The following is a 20,103-nucleotide window of genomic DNA, read 5'->3' on the forward strand; positions in this document are numbered from 1 at the left end:
TTATGCTATCATTAAGAATTAACCGTTCATTAATTTCATATCATACTAAGGCATGCAAGAGTTCATAAAAAATTCTAAAGCTTTTAAGCATAGATAACATGCAATCGTGTAAGAGTTCAAGCACAAAGAAGCAAGTTATATGGTTAATTCTACCAATCTCAATAGTCATGTACATTCAATTCGCAATGATAAAAAAATAATCATCAAACACTATCAAATTATTCATAAGTTGTATTCAAAAAAAGAAAACAAATGACATAACAAGATTATACTAACTACTACAAATACAATTGACTAACTATGAAGACTACCCCCCCCCCCCAAACTTGAACAAAGCATTGTCCACAATGCATGAAAACTAAACTCAAAATGAAATGAAATGAAATGTAAGGTACCTTGACTATTGGTCCTATTGTGGTGGTGGATTTATCTTTTGTGCCACATGCTTGACACATTTCTTCTTTAATGATGTAATGAGTTTTTAGGGTTAGTAGTGGGTTTCATCTCATCATCAGATTCCTCGGTGGGTGGGTTCCAGACATGACTAACTATGCGCTTTAAGCAAAGCTTCATAATAGGCGTTGAAGCTATTGGTGGTGAAGATGGAGATAGGACATCATCACCATTCATCTCATCGTTTGTGTCATCAATAGAACCGAAACTCTTAAAGAAGTGTTTCTTGGGGGATTTGACTCACTTGTGTTTCTAAAGATCTTAAAGAAGAACCATGGCTTTATAGCAGTGTTCCTTGGTTCTCATTAGAAATTGCATAGTCTTGGAATATAGCCTTCATGATCGTTATAAGGTCTTGAAAAGTAGTTTCCAAAGTGTTAAAGTTAGATGAAGATATTGAACCCTAGAATATTTAAAATTTTGGGGACCAAATTACAATTAGCAATAGTTTGGGGATACATCTAAAATGTCTAAAAGTTTATGGATTAATTTAGAATGTCATTTATAATTTAGGGATGTAAATTAAATTTCAAAAGTTTACGGACTAATTTAAAATAAAAAATTATAATTTGAGAATGTTTAGAGCAATTAATACAAATTTTTACTAAAGCTTAAAAGTTTTATTTTATGTTTTTATAAGGATTTTTAAGGTGGAGCAAATGTTTGATTCTCATTAGGGTACAAATATATATTAATAATAATATGTCAACTGTAGAAATGATCATCCAGCTTAGTTGGTAGAGAACAAGGCTACCTTGGGGTCGTGGGAGATCAAGTCCCACGAAGGGCATTTCATAATTTGGAGGTCTCCTACGGAAGCTGCTCTCAACCTGACGTTGGGGGCAACCTACTATCCTACCTCCCCCTTACCCCATTATATATGGGAATAAAGGTCAACTAATAATATGTCAACTGTAAACTCATAATATTCATAATATGTAAAGAATAATATTATATTAGGAAATAGTGAATAAAATAAGACAAATAAAATAACTATATATTTTTATATACAACGATTAAATTAGAGAATTTTATCTTCTACAATATATGTTTAAATATACATACTTTTTTTAATTTAAACCATCTTTCACTCATTAAAGAGTGTAGATGTAGTTACAATAGCAGTAAGGCATGGGGTAGTATGCGATCAAAATACAATGGCTTGGCGGTGAGTGAAACAAAATTAGCAAAAGTATGTGCCACAGCATTCGCCTCACGACGAGTGTAACAAACAGTACCATGAGGATAAGCATCAATGAGCCAATGAGCTTCAGACAAGTAGAATTGCAGGACAAATCGACCAGAAGGATGATTTATCAGCTGATTTACCACAATGAAATCATCGCTCTCAACTACTGCACTTAGGAACTTCATCTCAATCGCTATCCGAACTCCATGGCAGAGAGCTTGAGCTTCAACAAAACTAGCATTCGCCACACCTTTAGAAGGAAAAGCACGACATACAATGACAGAACCAATACTATCAGGTGCAACAAGTCCCGCTGTCGGAGAACTGAGCTGCCGCAGACTAGCACCATCAACGTTGATCTTGATGGTCTCACGAGGGGGGCTTCGACCAACGACTACTATGACTCAGCGAGGAAGATGTAGATGACTCAGCTGAAGAGGACCATATCACTGATAGATAGGCTGATTGAGGGGCTTCGCTAATGTATATAATGTGTCATCCGGGTAATAGGCGGGGCTCATAGTACAACACGCTCCGACGATGCCAAACATTCCAACAGAGTATGAGAAGTGCTGTAAAGTGTTGGACAGACAGGGAGTGCATAAGAGATTCCAACCAATCACCACAAGAGGGGAATTGCAAGGAGACATCAACATAAAACCAGTTGAATCCAAAATTGGTTGTACCTTGGAGCAATCTCTCAAAGAATGAAGAACAATTTCATCAGAGGAGCCACACAAATAACAATGTCCATCTGAAACACTTGTCAAGAATAAACGACGAGACACTAGAAGTGCCTAGTGCGTTGCTCTCTAGCTAAATAAGTGGACTTGTGGAAGTGTAGACAGCCATGACAAAAATGTCCATGATCAAGAGATAGGGAGTTGATCAGATTACCTCTGTAATAACCGCAAATATCTTGAACGAATTGAGTAAGACCCTAAAGAATATCCATTCAGGTTGATGGTGTCAAGCGCCACAGGGGAAATAAGGCTCTGTAAAATTTGGTGAGCATCATTCGGAGAAAGCCATCTTCAGACCTGAGCTTCGTTCCAACCAGAACAATCCGTGAGCATGAAATCGCCGCAAAAGATGTGGGTAGAAGATGCATCAGTGGGGAGAGCAGTGAGATGGATGGGTGAGGTGCCACCCCGCCCTTCTCGGAGAAGCGAAACCTGACTGTTAATATAAATGAATAAAAAAAACCCAACATGTAATTCACTAAAGGCAGTGAATATACCTCTCCAAGCAAAAGATGGACGATTGTCGAGAAAGATCAAAGATGTTTTCAAATGGAAAATACTTGACAAGAAGTTCCCGTGCAACAAGACTATCTGAGTTGGTGATACAATGCCAAATCTTTTTCCCGAACATGGCAATATTAAACATTCGAAAATCATGGAAACCAAGCCCCCCACACGCCTAGGAAGGCACATAGTATCCCACGAGACTAAAGGCCACCCCTGGTTTGTAGGATCACCGATCCACAAGTAGGAATGAAGCACCAAAAGCATGTCATCAATCATCCCATCGGGAAGCAAGTAACAACCTATAACATAAGTCAGTAGGGCTTGGCCAATAGTCTTGATATAAACTACACGGCCTCCATATGATAAAATGCTTTGTCTAACTGTGAACACGAGATGCCACTTTATCTTGAAGGAAACCAAATGCTTGTGTTCTATTATGGCCAACAACCAGAAACATGCACAAATAATATCCCAGACCAGACATACAAGAAACACTCAATCAAGAACTCAGGCGAATTTGAACTTGTTAAGGAGTAGAAGGGCTAACAAATATGTTTGATTTTACAAAGTTTACCTTTTGCTCGAAGCAACTATCATAGAGATCAAGAACAACCTTGACACGAATTCAAAGTCCAATATACGAAGGAAAAATAGACTACCGTCAGTCTAGAATATATGTGTCACTCGTGGCCTACCATGATACGAACTAAGGCCTATAATCTGGTTGGACCGTTGTTTAAAATGAAGAACTGAAGGTAGTCTCTGGGCACAAAGAACGAATAAAATGAGGACAAAGGATCCCCTTGGAAAAGTCCATGGCAAGGAGAAAAACTATCTAAAAGACAACAATTGATTCTGATATGATAAGAAACCAATGATACAAGTGACATGATCAAAGTAACTCAGCTGTTCGCAAAACTCATATAGAGAAGCATGGCATGGGGAAAAGATCATTCAACACTGTTTATGTCTTTTCCATGTCTAATTTCAGGGTGGTGAAATCAAGACATTATAAAAAATTAATCTACCCATAACAAAAGCTCTTTGATTATCATCGATACAAACAAGAAGTGGCCGAAGTCGATTAACAAGTACTTTTGCAACTATTTTATAAATGACAGTACATAGAGTAATATGTCAAAATTGTGTCAAATCCACAGGGTCTACAAGCTTAGGAATATGTACATGGACTATTTTATTAACCCTTAGACATGTACTCACAGACTTCTAACAAAGAAAGGCAAAGGTCGAGGGCATCTCCCTAACCAACGACTAAAAGATCCGATAAAAACTACCATGAAGACCATTTATACAAAGGGCTTCGTGAGAGTCGAATTGTAGGAAAGTGTCATGAATTTCATCTTTAGAATATGCTGCGGTCAAAGAGGCATTCATGCTCTCGATGGCAATCGGTGCCACAATTTGGAGTAAGGCATTATATCGGACGAGGAAGTAATGAACAAATTAGAATAAAACACCACAACCTCACCTTGGATAGCGTCAATGTCATCGACCCACTCATCTGTGCTAATATACAAACCATATATTGTATTACGTTTGTGACGTTAAGACGAGCGAGAGTAGAAATAAGATGTTTTGTGGTCACCCCGTGAAAGCCAATTAACCCTCAATCTTTGTTGCCAATAGTGTTCGAAGCAATTAGCCGCTTTGGAGAAAATATTTTAAGAGTGCAAACTACCGCAAGTCATAAGCAGACATCGATTCTTGGAGAAGTCTTTCTAGTTGGTTTTTTAGCGAAGTAATGTGGCCTTTGTTTCTAGCATATTGTACATGTTGCCAATCATGAAAACATAACCAACAACACCAATCTTGGAGAGGATGGACATGTGAGAACTAAGCCATGCCTCTCGCACACATTGAACACAAGTGCCATCCTTAGTCAACCATTTATCAAACCGGAAATAATCTCTGTTAGCTCAGGAATGAGGAAGGTGAGTGGGTGTCGTGTCCAAGATGGGATAACTATGATCCGAAGAGGGAATAAAAATCATTGGTGATGGAGCTAAGAGTGCAAGAGGTCCACTGTGAAAATAAATCGATCTAGACACAAATTTGACCCGCCGAAAGAGTACCTTTGTACCAAGTGAACCCACCATGAGATGGATGAAGGTTCTAAAGATCATTACGACAGAGTGCATCACAAAAAAGCTAGCATATCAACTTGTGCACAACTGCGGCCGCCTAATTTTTTAGAATTAATGAAGATCCTAATAAAATCCCCCCCCCCCAAAGATCCAAGGAGCCAAAGATTGAGGGCGAAGCCTATCAAGTACCAACCAAGTGTCATAGTGTCTTCGTCTATCACTACAACTATGTAAACCCATAACTGAAGCTTCTGAGTCTCATTCTCTATCATAACATCTATATGAAAGTTAGAGTACGTAAGTAACTGAACAAAAATAGAATTGCACCAAAAAAGTAGAAGTCCTATACAACCATGGCTGTTAGCCAAAGAAAAGCATCCCCCCATATCCAAACTTTGTTTCAATGAGTTAACTCACGCTAGCTAAAGATGAGTTTCACAGAGGAACATCAGGGTTTTTTTTTTGAGAAATAAGTTATTCTAAAGCGTGAATTGTCTGTGAGTTCTTAAGTCCCTGATAGTTCCAACTAATGATTTTCATAAAGCCTAGTGAGGCTGGTGACCAGCCTGCACCGAAATTGAAGAGGAAACAATGGGATCAATCATCGAAGAAAGATGACCAATGTGTTCAACAAAAGAAACCCTAGCCTTTCTGGGTGAGGGGAACAAAACCTCAAGGATAGAGAGAGTAACAGATCGCTTAAAATGATGTATCCCTTTAGATCAAGGGTTAGTAAATCTACCAAGGATAGTAGGAGATGGCGGGGGAAGCATATAAGGGTTGTAGATGGAGCTCAGGTTAACAGCGGACTGACAGAGGGAGATTTAGAAACTACAGAAGTGGTCGATGTTGAAAGTGGAGTCACGATAAAGGAGACAATGCCCAATCGACGACTAAAGGAAGCCTAGAGCCTAGTGGTGGGGGCACCTATAACGATTCCCCAAATTGGAGAGCATTACTAGAAGCCCCCGCTCCTATAGGGCATGAGGCCAACACATGACCAACAATTCCAAAACGAAAATAAAAATATGGAAGACGCTCATACTTGAGAAGACATAGTCGAGGTCAACCATTAAGGTAATAACCGATAGCCAGACAATGCTTGAGAGATTTCTGAGTATCAATACTGTCACGAACACAAAATTAAGAGCCCAAATGTCCAGCACGGGGACGAAGATCAATCGTAAGAGGAGTGCAAAGTCTGGCAGCAACCAGCTAACCCATAAACTTGATCATCCATCTAAGAGGAAGATCATACACACGAACCCATATTGCTAATTGAGTAAAGTCATAGTCAGTAAGGCTACATTGATCATCATAAGATGTGAGAGAGAAGAGGTCCCTATTGAAAGACCAAAGGGATCGATAAAAAACTGACTAACAAGCTTCGATAAAAGTGAAGTGAATCAAAAAGTGTTTCTCGCTGAGCACATATATCTCAACCACTTTAGAAAGACCCCAAATACTCTTGAAAATCCTAATAACAACATCAGATTCCAGTGATAGTGTACCATACAGATGACCAACCAACAAGATAGAATTTCAATGAATCGGTTGACGCATGGGCTGAATACCCAAGGGGAAGGAAATCATCAACCTCATTTTTTGTGAAGTGAAGACTTGCGAGAAGGGTATTAACCTCGTCTGCCATGAGCGAGAAAGTGAAATATTCCACAATCAAGAAACCCAAAGATGGTTCCCAAAAACAGAAACATCTGTAAAAGAACGGTTGGCTATTGGAGCGTGAATATTAGGCTTCCCTAACACACAAAAACAAGTGGGGAAGAACTGACAGAAACAACCTAAGGGAAACTGTCAACATGTGCCTGGGAGATATGATAAAGAAAGAAGTGCATCTGTCATACAAAGTTTCATGACCCAAGAGGGGGTAACCACCAAGGACAATGCAGATAAACTGATAGAAGTTAATTGTCCATGGATAAAACCCAAACTTCCACGCCAGGTAATTCCAGACAATCGCCACAGACCATTCCAACTACCAACCCTACTCAGACCAACGAAATAAAACAAGCTTACAACTATAAACGACATTCGAATAAAAAATGGGGGGATGACCTGATGCCTAAAAAGCCAATACTTGGAGAAACATAGAACTGGAAAGAGGTAGAACATGGGTTGAAAACCAAATCAGAGGAGAAGACCATACGACGGAACCTGCATCGACGAGAAATGGACGCCAATAGCCATGACACACTACGACATATGGAGGGCCAAGAGAGCGAGAGAAAGCCATAAGAGAATACACATTTTTTGAACAATATAAAGGGTAAGCTACATAAATGGTCACTTTCATTTGAGTTTTATAATTTTTTCCTCACTAAATTCGAAAAACATAAGATTTGATCATTTTCATTTCGTTTTAATTAAGACATGGTCAGTGAAGGTTAACGACCATTAAACCTTTAACGGTTTGCTAACGTGACACCATAAATATATAAAATTAAAATTACATCATTTCCACGTAATAAATGGATTAAGTTTTGGTCACTTTTCTTTCATATTTGTACACTTTTGCTCACTAAAGTTAAAAAATAATAAGTTTTGGTCACTTACGTTATTATTTTATTAAGTTTTGATCACTTACGTTACCATTTTGTTAAGTTTTAGTCACTTGGACGTTGAATATCGTTAGTTTGATGAGATGCCATGTTAGTAAAATGATTTAATTTTTATTTAACCCTTAAAGTTTAGACAAAATACTAATTATGAATCTTTTTTTATAAATTCAAATTAGTTTAGGGACCATATTTCAATTTACCTATTTTTTAATATTTTCTCCAAACCCCCAATATTACTCATCTTCTCATCTCTTCTTCTTCAGACATCTCTATTTCATTCTAATAGCCTTATTATTTCTAATTATTAGTTATAATTATTTGAAGTCAAAATAGGTGGGTTCTCATTTGTAAGAAAAGGTGTAAAAAGAAGTAACAGAGATCGTGAAAAATGTAGAGAATTCATTATTAAAACTTTGAAAAGATTCACCACCACTGTGACGCCACAACCTCGAGCTGAGAAAACTAGAGCTTCTTCATTGGCAACGTTATTGACACAATACGTAGTTCCATCTTTGATGAATTGTTGACCAATAAAATTCCCATGATGCGAAAGATTATCGAGAATGTTTTGTCGCATTCAAATGTGATTGACCTCCACAATATTTACGAAGATCAAACTGACGTTTACATAATACTGGAGCTCTACTTCGGAAGCGAGTTGTTCAATCGGGTTGTCGCAGAATGAAATACTCTAAGGCATACGTTGTGGCATTGGTTTGACAGATTGTGCAAGCCGTAGGGGTTAACAATGATTCATAGGGATCTAGAATAAGAAATTGCTTGTTCTTGAGAAAAATATATTCGAGGTTGAAGATCATGGATTTTGGATTGAGTTCAATGGATGAATTCGCGGGTCTAGATATCATGTTGTTTAGATGTATTTATTATGTTTCACCTAAGGCACTTTGTCAAGGGAAAATAACCACGAAGAATGATATTCGACTATCGTGTTATTTGGATCCATTGATTTTTCTTCTTGTTCCTTGTTAGATTTGTTATTTTGCAATCTCAATCTTTAGAAATTAAATTTTAGTTTGTATAACCGGGATTACCCAGCTTCATTTTATCTCTAAATGGAGACCCTCTCTTTTTTTCTAAACTTGTGGTGGTATTATTTGTTATCGGAAGTTGGAAATCTTTAATTATTCTTAAAATGCATTATGAGTCCTTGAAAGAAGACAAACAGAACAATGGAATAGAGATGTATGAATAAGAAACATAGAGAAGATGAACAACAATGGGGTTGGGAAGAAAACCTATTAAAAATGGATAAATTGAAATGTTGTTCTAAACTAATTTGAATTTACAAAAATGACTCATAATCAGTATTTTGTTTAAAGTGTAGGGGTTAAAACAAAAATTAAACCATTTTTCTAATGAGTCACGCCATCAAACTTACGACATTCAACGTCCAAGTGACCAAAACTTAATAAAGCGATAATATAAGTGACCAAAACTTAATAAAGTCATAACGTAAGTGACCAAAACTTTATAAAATGATAACGTACATGAACAAAACTTATGTTTTTTTTAAAATTTAGTGAGCAAAAGTATACACAAATGAAAGGAAAGTGACCAAAATTTAATCCACGTATTATCTACGTGGAAATAATATAATTTTAATTTTATATATTGGTCATGCCACATCAGCAAATTGTTAAAGGTTTAACAATCTTTAAATTTTAGTGACCATATTTTAATTAAAACGAAACGAAAATGATCGAATCTTAATTAAATTGAAAAAAAATTGACCAAATTTTATGTTTTTTTAAATTTAGTGAGAAATTTTTTTATAAAGCTCAAACGAATTTTTTTAGTTTACCCGAATATGAATTAAATTAAAATTAAGTTGATATTATATAATTTTTTTAAAAATCGAAAACATAATTGAAGAAGTAGATGATCATATATTGGTGTTAACTGCAACGTATTTAAAAAAAAAAACGCTGGAATGTAATTGAAGTGTATGGTATTGAAGTTTATGGATTTCAAAATTTTTGAAAATTGAATTTTTGAAATTCAAAAGGTCCATTTTCGTAATAAAAAGGGCAAATTACATTATTTAATCACTCAATCATTAATTTATTTATGTTTTAGTTATTTGCTTTTTTTTCAAAATCATACTTCAAGTTACATTTTAATTCTATTTTCACCGTTAAAAAATTAATGATAATACTGATGTGCCATTAGAAGATAATATCACATCATCATTGAAAAAAATTAAAAAAAGTTATTATATCAACATTTCTATTTATTTTTTAACGGAGAGTGATTAGGGGCGGATTGACACTTTGTTTACTAGGGTCAATTGACTTTATTCTGGTATAGAATATGCTTGCAAAAATATAGAAAAGTTTGGGAGAGAAAAAAATTAAATGTACTTGAACCTACTTAATTTCACTTCGACTTTCATGAATCCACTTGATACAAAGTCTAAATTTGTCATGGCAGGTGACCGAAACAGAAATAAAATGTAATATTAGGTATGATTTTAAAAGTAAAATTATTAAATAACTAAAATGAAACTGAAGTTATAGTTGAATGAGTGAAAACATAGTTTAACCTAAAAATACAAATCCAAACGAAGCGGAGCGCTTCGTGGAGGATGAGCGTTGCTCCTAGCAATTAAATTACCCCCTCGTATTCCCAATAATTACGCTTCCACTCTCCTTTCTCTTTTAGTAATTTCCTTCCCTTTTCTTTTCCAATCCCAAACAGCAAACAGTCCAGCCTCAACCCTCACAATCTGGCGCAATTTTTGCTATAAATCAAATCGACAAGGTAATTTCAATTTAGGGTTTTAAGGTGAACAAAAAATGAAAGCTTCATTGAAATTTCGTGAAGAGAAGAAGCCAGTACTGAGAGCCAAAATACCTCTCAGCATCTTAGGCCTGCCCTTTCAATCAGGTATCGTCGCCGGCGATTCGAAGGAGCTCGCCTTAAATCTCTCCACTTTCTTCGAATCTGGACCGTCCATCAAGATCTCCTATCGACCTAATGACGGGTGGAACCCTTTCTCTGTCATCGTCAAGACCGGGACCGGACCCTTTGGTTCTCCCATCTCCAGCTCCATGCTCATGAGTGCCGAGTTTAACCTCCTTGGCCGTGGAAACCCTAGCTTTATGCTTCACTTCAAGCCCCAGTTTGGGGATTTCTCGATCAAGAAATCACAGTCTTCTGTTTTCGATAAAGCCGTGAAGCCGAGCAACGGCCGTGTTTTGGAGGATGATTCGTCGATTGAAGTGATGGATTGTCCTGCTGTTAAAGGCGATTCGATCGGGTTCTTTGCCGATAAAAGAAAACTGGTGGGTTTCAATCCGAAGGATTTTGCGGGGTTACTCTCTGGGATGGAGATAGCAGCGAGGACGGCGGTGCCTGTGAAGGGAAAGACTTTGGTTAAATTCCGTTGGGGGATGAGGATTCCATCAGAGTTGAAGAGTGGTGATCCGAAGATTGGGTTTTCGTTGGCGAAGATTCCATTCTTGGTGATGGATAAGATCGGGATAGAACACGTGGATGGCACTGATTCCAAACAGGCTATATTATCCACCGCCAGTAGATCGGGTCCAGAGACTGGCCCTATTTCCGACGCGGCGGAAGTGTGTTATACAATCAAGCGACAGTTGGAAGCTTTGCAGTCTGAGAATGGCTCATTGAGGAGAGCCGTAGAGGAGCTCGCACATGAAATTTCTTTGGGAAAATATAGAGAAATAGAAAGAAATGGGTTTAGCAAGCCGAAAACGGAGAGAGATGAGACAATGAGAAGAAATCAATCGAAGATGGAGAGAGTAAACAAGGAGAGGAAATCAGTGGAAGGGGATTTGAGCGAGGAGTTGAAGAAAGCATTGAAAGGAGCTTGAATTTGGTTGCATATAATGGTAATGTAAGCTTAAGCTTTGGTTTTAAGGCTTTATGTTCGAATTGGTAATGCTACAAATTAGATTCAATTTTGCATGCAAATTTCTTTTAGAATATTTGAGTATAGAATTAGCTGGTGCTAGTTGTGAATAATCCAATTGTAGATTGGGTTGATTTGCTTTCTATGGAAGCTAGGAATGCAATAGGGAAGGAAGCATGTAAAAACATGCAGTAAGGAACTTAACATTTGATACACAGATCAAGCCCTGTTCAACATCGGAAATGCTCAACCATTTGCATAACAAGCTTATGAGATTATTTTGTAGTTTGGCCATTTGCATAAGAAGCTTTGAGAGATTCTGGTTAGGGGTGTAAATGAATCCAGTTAAAATGAATTAGTATTCGTTTGTTTATTTTTGAAGGTATTAATGTTCGATTCGTGTTCGTGTATTTATTTTTTAAACTGTTTATGTTCAGTTTGTTTAGCGATGTCATGTTCGTTTTTATGTTTAAAAATGTTAACTCAACAAACAAACAAAAAATTAAATAAAATACGTTCAGTTTAGGAGAGTTAAATAGGATTTTTGGGTTGATTCATAACTCATCCAAAACCTAGACTAAGTAACAAAGATGTTATTGAACCAATGCCAAGGGACATTGGTCCAATACCCTATTTTCCTTTACAAGTCAGGAGAAAAATGGTGAAATTATGCCATTAGTTCTTAATCTCTTTAGACTTCGCATTTTAAAATCAAAATTTTTATTGTGTTCGATTTAATTTCTATTTTTATCAATATTTGAAATATAAAAATTAAAAGAAAAACAAACAAATAAATGAGTTTATAAATGACTCAATAAATGAGTTTTCAAATAAGTTTGTTTGTAAACATAAATAAATTGAACAAATCTTTGTTTTTGTTTGTATTTTTGTTTGTTTATTAAATGAATATAAATACTCTACTCATACTCGTATATTTAGATTCATAAATGAACATAAACATATGTTATACAAATAATTCACGAAAAATTTATCTAAACAAATAGTCCACGAATAATTTATCAAATTAATCTATTTATTTACACTTCAAATTTTGATCTAAAGAATTGGAAAAATTGCTTGTTGAACCACTCTTGTTTGTGCAAAAAACCGGGGCCAATCCCTTATGCTGGTGACAAATTATAGGACCTAAACTTATAAAATTAGTGAGACACTAACTTATAATATAAGATAATAAAAATTTAATATAACAAAGTTTATATAATTTTAAAATATAAAAAGTGTATGAATTAAAAATTGACAATCAAAATTTAATCTCTGGTCTTGTGGCACGTTTCTAGGGTTATCTCTAGTTTTCTTTTTTTCTTTTCTTGCGAATGACGACGACAGCTCTTGTTCGCATGGTTGGTGACAGTTTCTCAAGGCTAATCTTATGGATGATATAGCGACAGGGTTGGAGGGTTCGGCCTTAGGAAGAGGAGGAATATGCGATTACCCTTGTCCAGAATGAATGTGCATCTTTGATCTCCTTACACCTCTGTTTTGTGGTGACTTTCCTCTCATCGAGTCTGATAAATTTTCAAGCCATACGATCGACGATGGCGAATGTATGGCATCCAATAGAAAGGAATTCAATTGTCGAACTAGGTGAGGGGTAATACTTGTTTAGATTATTCCATCAAATTGATGTGGATCGGATAGCGATGGAGGGTCCTTGATATTTTAATGATCATCGCCTTTTACTTCATCGACTGATTAAGGGCGGGGATCCTTTGCTAGTCCCGCTACAGGAGGAGAATTTCTAGGTGCGAATTAACGATCTCGCAGTGGGTTTGATAGCAGAGTCGGTGGCAAAAGAGTTTGGTGATTTTATAGGTCGATTCATTGCTTATGATGCGTCTGTTGTTTCATTGGGATATAAGGGAAGTATGCGTGTTCGAGTGCGGGTAGATATTCGAAAGCCACTAAACTGTAAAAGGAAAGTGACCTTACCGAATGGGAAGCTTGTGTATGCACATTTTCAATATGAAAAACTTAAACAATTTTGTTTCAGGTGTGAGAAATTGAGGCATAGCGAAGTGTTTTGTCCGCAACGCATACTCCAAGACAATCAGAATCAAGTTTTCTAATGGGATGAGTCGCTTAGCCCCCTGGAGGTAGAGATTAGTGGCACCTAGATAATCAGAACGAGGGCCCTTCGGGTAAGGGGCAGGTTTTGCTTTTACCTCGTTAGCCATAACTGATGAGAATGTTGTGCACCCAGGGCAGAATGCGGGGAATGAAGTGCTTGGAGCTATGTTGCGCAAATCAAAGTTAGGGTAAAAGGCGACGATAAATTGGATCAATCTGGATTTCAAACGTGTCATTTTTGATCCCTCAGTTTTTCTTGTAGGTAGTTTTCAAAGTGATGTTGATATGGTTTCACTTGAAGAGAAGAATCTGATGTCAAAACATGATGGTTTAAAGAGGCCACGAAAATTATCGGTTTCTGAGTCTAAGTCCTTTGAGGTGAATATGGTGGTATCCCCCTCTGATTTATTGACAGGCCCAAAGAATCAGGCTGGCTGATCACAATAAAAATTTTAACTTGGAACATCCGAAACTTAGGGATGCCTCAGACGGTTAGATGTCTTAAACATTTGTTGAAGGACATTAACTCGGTTTTAATTTTATATATAGAGACAAAACTACAAAGTTCAAGGATGGAAAAAGTTTGAAGGTCTTGTGTTTTCCTAAGATGTATTAAGGTGGATTCTTGGGGTAGTTGTGGAGGTTTTTTCCTTGCTTGGCGTGAGTTGTGTGATGTTATGGTACGTTCATTTTCGGTTTCTCATATTGAAGTTATTGTTGATAATGATGGTGATGGTAACAGTTGGAGGTGTACAGGTTTCTATGGGGCACCAGAAGAGCAAAACATAGTTCACTATTGGAATCTTCTATGGGGACCTTGATGAAATTCTCTTTTCTTATGAGAAAAGTGGGGGTATTGATCGTAGTGTTCATCAGATGGAGGCTTTCCATGAGGCTTTGGAGGATTGTGGCTTGAAGGATATGGGCTTTAGTGGTGCTTGGTACACTTGGGTGAGATGTAGGGGAGTTGAGACAAATATTTGAGAGAGGTTAGATAGAGGGGTTGTAAACGTGCCTTGGGAAGAGTTGTTTCCACATGCATCCGTGACCCATGTTCTCTATTCATTTTTGGATCATTGTCCCTTTTTGTTGATTACGGATGATGTGCATAATGAACGGAGACATTGGAACTTCAAGTTTATGGCGTCTTGGGAGCTTAAAGAGTCTTGTAAGTCAGAGATTAAACATTTGTTGGGAGAAGCTGTGGGCTGGGTTTTGGAAAAGCTCTGTTATGTTAGTAAGAGGCTTGATAAATGGTTTCAACGGCTACGTAGGGGGAAATGTATGGCAATGTCAGATTTGAAGAGAAAGCTTGCTCTGACCGATTAAAATCTGGGGGAGATTCTTGTTACGAAGTTTTTACTCAATTTGGAAGTGAATAAGTCGGAGTTGTATTGGGAGTACCGCGCCCCTGTGAATTGGTTAATATATGGAGATTATAACACAACGTTCTTTCATCGTTTTACATTGAAACAAAAATGCCGAAATAAAAATGAGTTTGTTTAGTCAGGGGATGGAGCGCGATTGGAGGATGAGGTGAACATGGGGGAGCTTGCTCAATCCTATTTTTAGAATTTGTTCTTGTAAAGTTCTATTGTTGGGTCCAGCCAGATTTTGAATGGTGTTTGGCGATGTATAACGGAGGTTATGAACCAGATGTTGCTTCGGGAGTTCACGAGAGAGATCTTCCATGTCGTGAAGTTGATAAGTCCATTGAAGGCTTCAGGAGAAGATGGACTGGGGCTGTTGTTTTATCAACGGTTCTAGCACATATTTGGAGATAAGGTTGCGGACTATTGTATAGGGCTACTCGGAGGGTAGAATGATATGGAAGAGGTAAACACTACCCATATTGTTCGCATTCCAAAGATGAGATCCCTAAGCGGTTTGTAGCACTTCCGACCCATAAGTCTGCGTAACATCTTGTACATGGTAGTCTCAAATGTCCTTGTTAATAGGATACAGGAGTTTCTTCACTTATGCATTGATGAGGTGCAAAGTGCGTTTGTCCCGGGCATCTGATCCAAGATGAAACTATTGTTGCGTACGAGATTTTGCACTCTTTTGTTACTAAAAAGGTTGGTTGTGAGGGTTTCTTTGCTCTCAAATTGGACATGAGCAAAGTGTATGATCGTGCAGAGAGGCATTTTGTTTGGGCGATGTTTCATAAGATGGGTTTTGCTATTGGTTGGATTGGTATGATTCGTAAGTGTGTAACCTCAGTATCTTATTCGGTCATTTTGAATGGGATAGTGAAGGAATCCTTTGTTCCTCAAAAGGGCTGAAAGCAAGTGGATTCTTTAAGCCTTTATCTGTTTCTAATTTGCAGTGAGGGACTATCATCTCTCCTTTGGCAAGAGGCTCTCCGGCAGACTTCGAGGGGTGCGAACTAATCATCGTGCTTCCTTGATTTTGCACTTTCTATTCACAGACGATAGTCTCAGTTTTGGGGAAGCAACTCCGAGGACGGCTCTAGCAATTCAAGAAATCATTCGGGTTTACGATGATAGTTAGGGAAAACAAATCAATTTTGATAAAAGTGGCTTGTTCTTTAGTTCAAATGTGGCCAGAGAGAATCGTGTTTCTGTTGGTCGAATTCTAAATGTGGCTAGAGAATCAAATCCTGAGAAGTACTTAGGTTTACCAGCAGTGGTGGGGTGTAACAAAAAGAAAGCTTTTGACCATTTGAAAGAGAGGCTCTTATCTCGTATCCAGAGTTGGAGCTATCAAATCATTTCCCAAGGTGGTAAAGATATATTCTTTAAATGTCTTGCAAGTAATTCCTTTGTTTTCTATGAATTATTTCCTATTGTAGAAGAGTTTAGGCACTGAGATCGAAGGAGCTTCAGGGAAGTTTTTGGTGGAAAAAGGTAGACGGTAGATGTAGTATCCACTGGTGCACATGGTTAGTTAATTAAAAAAAAACGAGGGTGGATTGAGTTTTTGAGGTATGGAAAAATTCAACATCTCTTTTCTATCAAAGCACGGCTGACATATTTTAATGAATCTGACTTCTCTGGTGAGTCGATTGCTCCGCGCAAAATACTCCTCAAGTTCAAATTTTCTGAAGGCAAGGTTAGGGGCTAATACATCTTACATTTGTAGGAGTCTTTGGAGTGCACGAGGCTTATTGGAAATGGGGCTGAGATGGAATGTCGGTTCAAGGATTGCTATCTCTGTTTGGGATGATTTTTGGTTACCTGGGGATCGACCGAAAAAAGTGATTTATCCGAGGCTGGCTGTCGTAACCTGTCTTAGATCTTATTTTTGTAACTAAAGGTAAATGGAACGAACATTTGGTTCATTCATCTTTCAACAACGAGGAAGTAGAAGATGTAGACATCTGTTTTTGTCCAGGTTGAAAAATATTATTAAAAAATATTATTATTATTATTATTATTATTATTATTTATTAATTATTTTCTTAATGTTATTATTACATTGCAGGCCACCATAACCCAGCAGATTACAACACTCAAACCCAAGGCCCAGTATAAGCAAATCCAACATGATTCAGGCTCGGATCCAACCCGACCCGGAGGGGACCCGAACCGGCCCATGTGATATCATAATAGTTTAGGGTTTTTAAAACCCTAAACTAAAGCCGCCACCAGCCTAATGGTTCGGCTTCCCCAGCCGCGTCAGATCCTTCATCGCGCCAGTCATGCCGTCGAGCCATCACCGACGAGCCGATCAACGTCGTCATCATGGTCGACAAGCCTGCACCAAATACACCCAACTTATCCATCAGTTCACCAAAGTAAAAAACAAATCAACCTAACCCCGAAAAATCCGGAGATAATCTACCTAAACCAAACCTACTTTAGCACTAAAAGGGAAAATAAATGGAGAGATCGAAGAAGAAGAAAAGGAGAGGGGTCTCGAACCAGAGGGCATTAGACGAGAACAAAGAAAAAAAAGATTTGGGGACTGATTCGAACGAAAGAAAACAACAAGAAAAAAATAAAATAAAGAGAAGCACATCGAACAAAAAAAGGTAAGAGAGAAAAGAAGAAAAGAGATAAGAGAGAGTACATAGGCCGAGCACCGGTGAAAGCCGAGGTCGCCGGAGATGGAAGATCCATCACTTTTGAGACGCTTTTAGGCCAAATGAAGGCCAAAACCTTGCTCTGGGCCATGAGAGGCTTTGGGTGATGCCCACTTTTCTTCCCTCTGACGTCGGCATACGGCGGCGCCGTCGGCCAAGGGCGGCCGATGAGACAGTTGTCTGCCTGTATTTGAGAGTTCTCTAGAACTCTCATGTTCTCTCTCTTTCACGAAATGAGAGAATGAAACAAATGAGGATTTTGGTAATTTTTTGCTTTATTTTATCCTTATATAGCGCGCTAGAAACGACGTAGATTTGGAAGGGACCTGGCATGAAATTTCGCGCTTGGGTTATTCAACAGAGAAGTACCTTGTACTTTGTATCCTTCTATTATAGTCATTAATGCAATTTCATTTTCTTTTTGGTTCGATCTCTCAATTTAATAATAATTGCATTTTAGTCATTGGTTTTATATTTTTGAATATGACTTTGTGATTTATATTTTTTTCATTTTAGTCATTGTTAGCTTTTGGGTTTAATTATTATTCGGCCTTTATGTTCATGTTTTAATGCAATTTAGTCATAAGTATTATTTAGGGGTTATTTACATTTTTGATGCTTGTATTATTTAATACTTAAGGTTTGGGTCCTGGTGTATTGTGTAATTAATGTTTAGCCCTATTAGTTTTTGTTAATATCATTTTAGTCCCTTAAAATTCTATTTTAGCTATTTTAGCCCTTCAAACTTGGTTAATTGTTATTTTGGTTCTTAAAATAATCACATGTGCTTATTTTGCCAGTATTTTGGGTTGTAATGTTTATTGATTTATATTTTAGTTCTTTATGCATGAATATTTTACATATTTGGTAAGCAATATACAAAAATTAAAAAGAAATTTTAATGTGAGGAAAATATACGAAGATATCTCCCAATTAAAGGGAAAATATCTTTTCGAGGTTTTTCTCATAAATGTTGTTCCATATTCTATAATTTTATTTGTTTCGCGTTTATTTATTTTAAGTATTTTCACCACTTTTTTACTTTTATGTCATTCTATTTTATTTTATTGTCTTTTTCCAAATTTGTGAAATAATATTTTTGCGATGGGAAATCTATGGGAAAGTCTCCTAACTACAAAGGAAGTGTGTTCCTGAAGATTGTTCACATTTTTTTAATAAAGTTAAGTGAATAAAAGGATCGTAATTTAAATATATTTTCGAGTTTGTAATTCTCGATATTTAAACACTGTATAACCGTTTAGGTACCAAAATTTGGGCGATATTGGGGTGTTAATCCTTCCCCATGCGTAACCGACTCCCGAACCTGTTTTAATCAATTTTTTGGTAAACGCAAACCATTTTTGTCTTAAAAAATGATTTTCCCAAAATTGTTTTAAAAAGACGTTTTTAGGTATTCGACCTACCTAACCCAAAGATTGATTGCGACTCTACCCAATTTAATCTAAATTAATCTGAAAGCGACCATTTTTCCAAAATTAAAGTCATAGATGTTTTTAAAACAACAAAACAATTGTTCACCTAAAAATGGTTATGACAGCTTGGCGACTCCGCTGGGGACAACTAGAGTCAGGCCATGAATGATTATACGTTGTTTCGTATTTGGGAATTATAAACTTAAATTGTATTTAATTTACGATCCTTGTGTTTATTTTGAGCGTCAACATAACATGTTTTATTTTACTTTTAACTAATCAATTTTTTCAGTGGTCTTCAGATTTAAACAGATTTTTGGAACTTGTGTAATTGTTCTATTTTGTTGTGTCTTCAAAGGTTTGTGAGTTTCTCCTCACACATAACACGTACATTTGCATACCATAAGCTCACTTACAAGCTTTGTCCCTTTTAAGTTGAGATGAAAGCTTAGCCTACGTGAGATAATTTGTTTCTCCGTGCGGGTTTTAGCAAGCAATCTTTCGGGTTCATATACCTTATGTCTACGTGAGATAAATTGTTTCTCCGCATGGACATAAGGGAATGTATCCTCTCGAATTAAACTCGATCCACACTAACCTGTAATGGGCCAAGATTGAGGGTTTGGTAACCCAAGGGGCACCGACAATAAGGACAATTCGTGTACCCTTTTTCTCATAATGTCGAAACCATGCATATAGTGAGCCTTAGAACAGTCACTCTAGATATAGTCATATCGAATCTCTGTCCGTCAGTAGGTACCCAAATTAAGTTTACACAAAGGAGGAGCATTTCTAAACCTTTTCTTTTTACTTTAAATTATGTTGAATAACAACATGCAAACTAGATATCATGCGGTTAGGATTATTTTCTTCAAAATTATCATTGTGGATATAGCATTTCCGGGTAGGAATGCTATTTAATTAAAGCATGTTCAGGTAGATATATAGGTGTTTTATTAATCTTTGAATAACATTTTTATTTGTATCGATTATCTTACATGTATTAATTAATTTCCTTTCTTTTGTTTATGTACACTAACTTATTTCTTTTCTTTTAATT

The 20,103-nt window shown here is 36.9% G+C and overlaps 1 protein-coding gene across 1 annotated transcript; it reads left to right on the forward strand.

Moving 5' to 3' along the window:
• The first annotated feature begins 10,303 nt into the window (after positions 1-10,303).
• On the forward strand, positions 10,304-11,815 carry LOC120177805. Its single transcript, XM_039183818.1, has one exon. It carries the CDS (start codon positions 10,393-10,395, stop codon positions 11,434-11,436), a length of 1,044 nt encoding a protein of 347 aa, XP_039039749.1. The 5' UTR covers positions 10,304-10,392; the 3' UTR covers positions 11,437-11,815.
• Positions 11,816-20,103: the final 8,288 nt, after the last annotated feature.

The sequence above is a fragment of the Hibiscus syriacus genome, unplaced genomic scaffold (assembly GCF_006381635.1).
Source record: "Hibiscus syriacus cultivar Baekdansim isolate YM2019G1 unplaced genomic scaffold, ASM638163v2 tig00112319_pilon, whole genome shotgun sequence".
Classification (NCBI taxonomy): Eukaryota; Viridiplantae; Streptophyta; class Magnoliopsida; order Malvales; family Malvaceae; genus Hibiscus; species Hibiscus syriacus.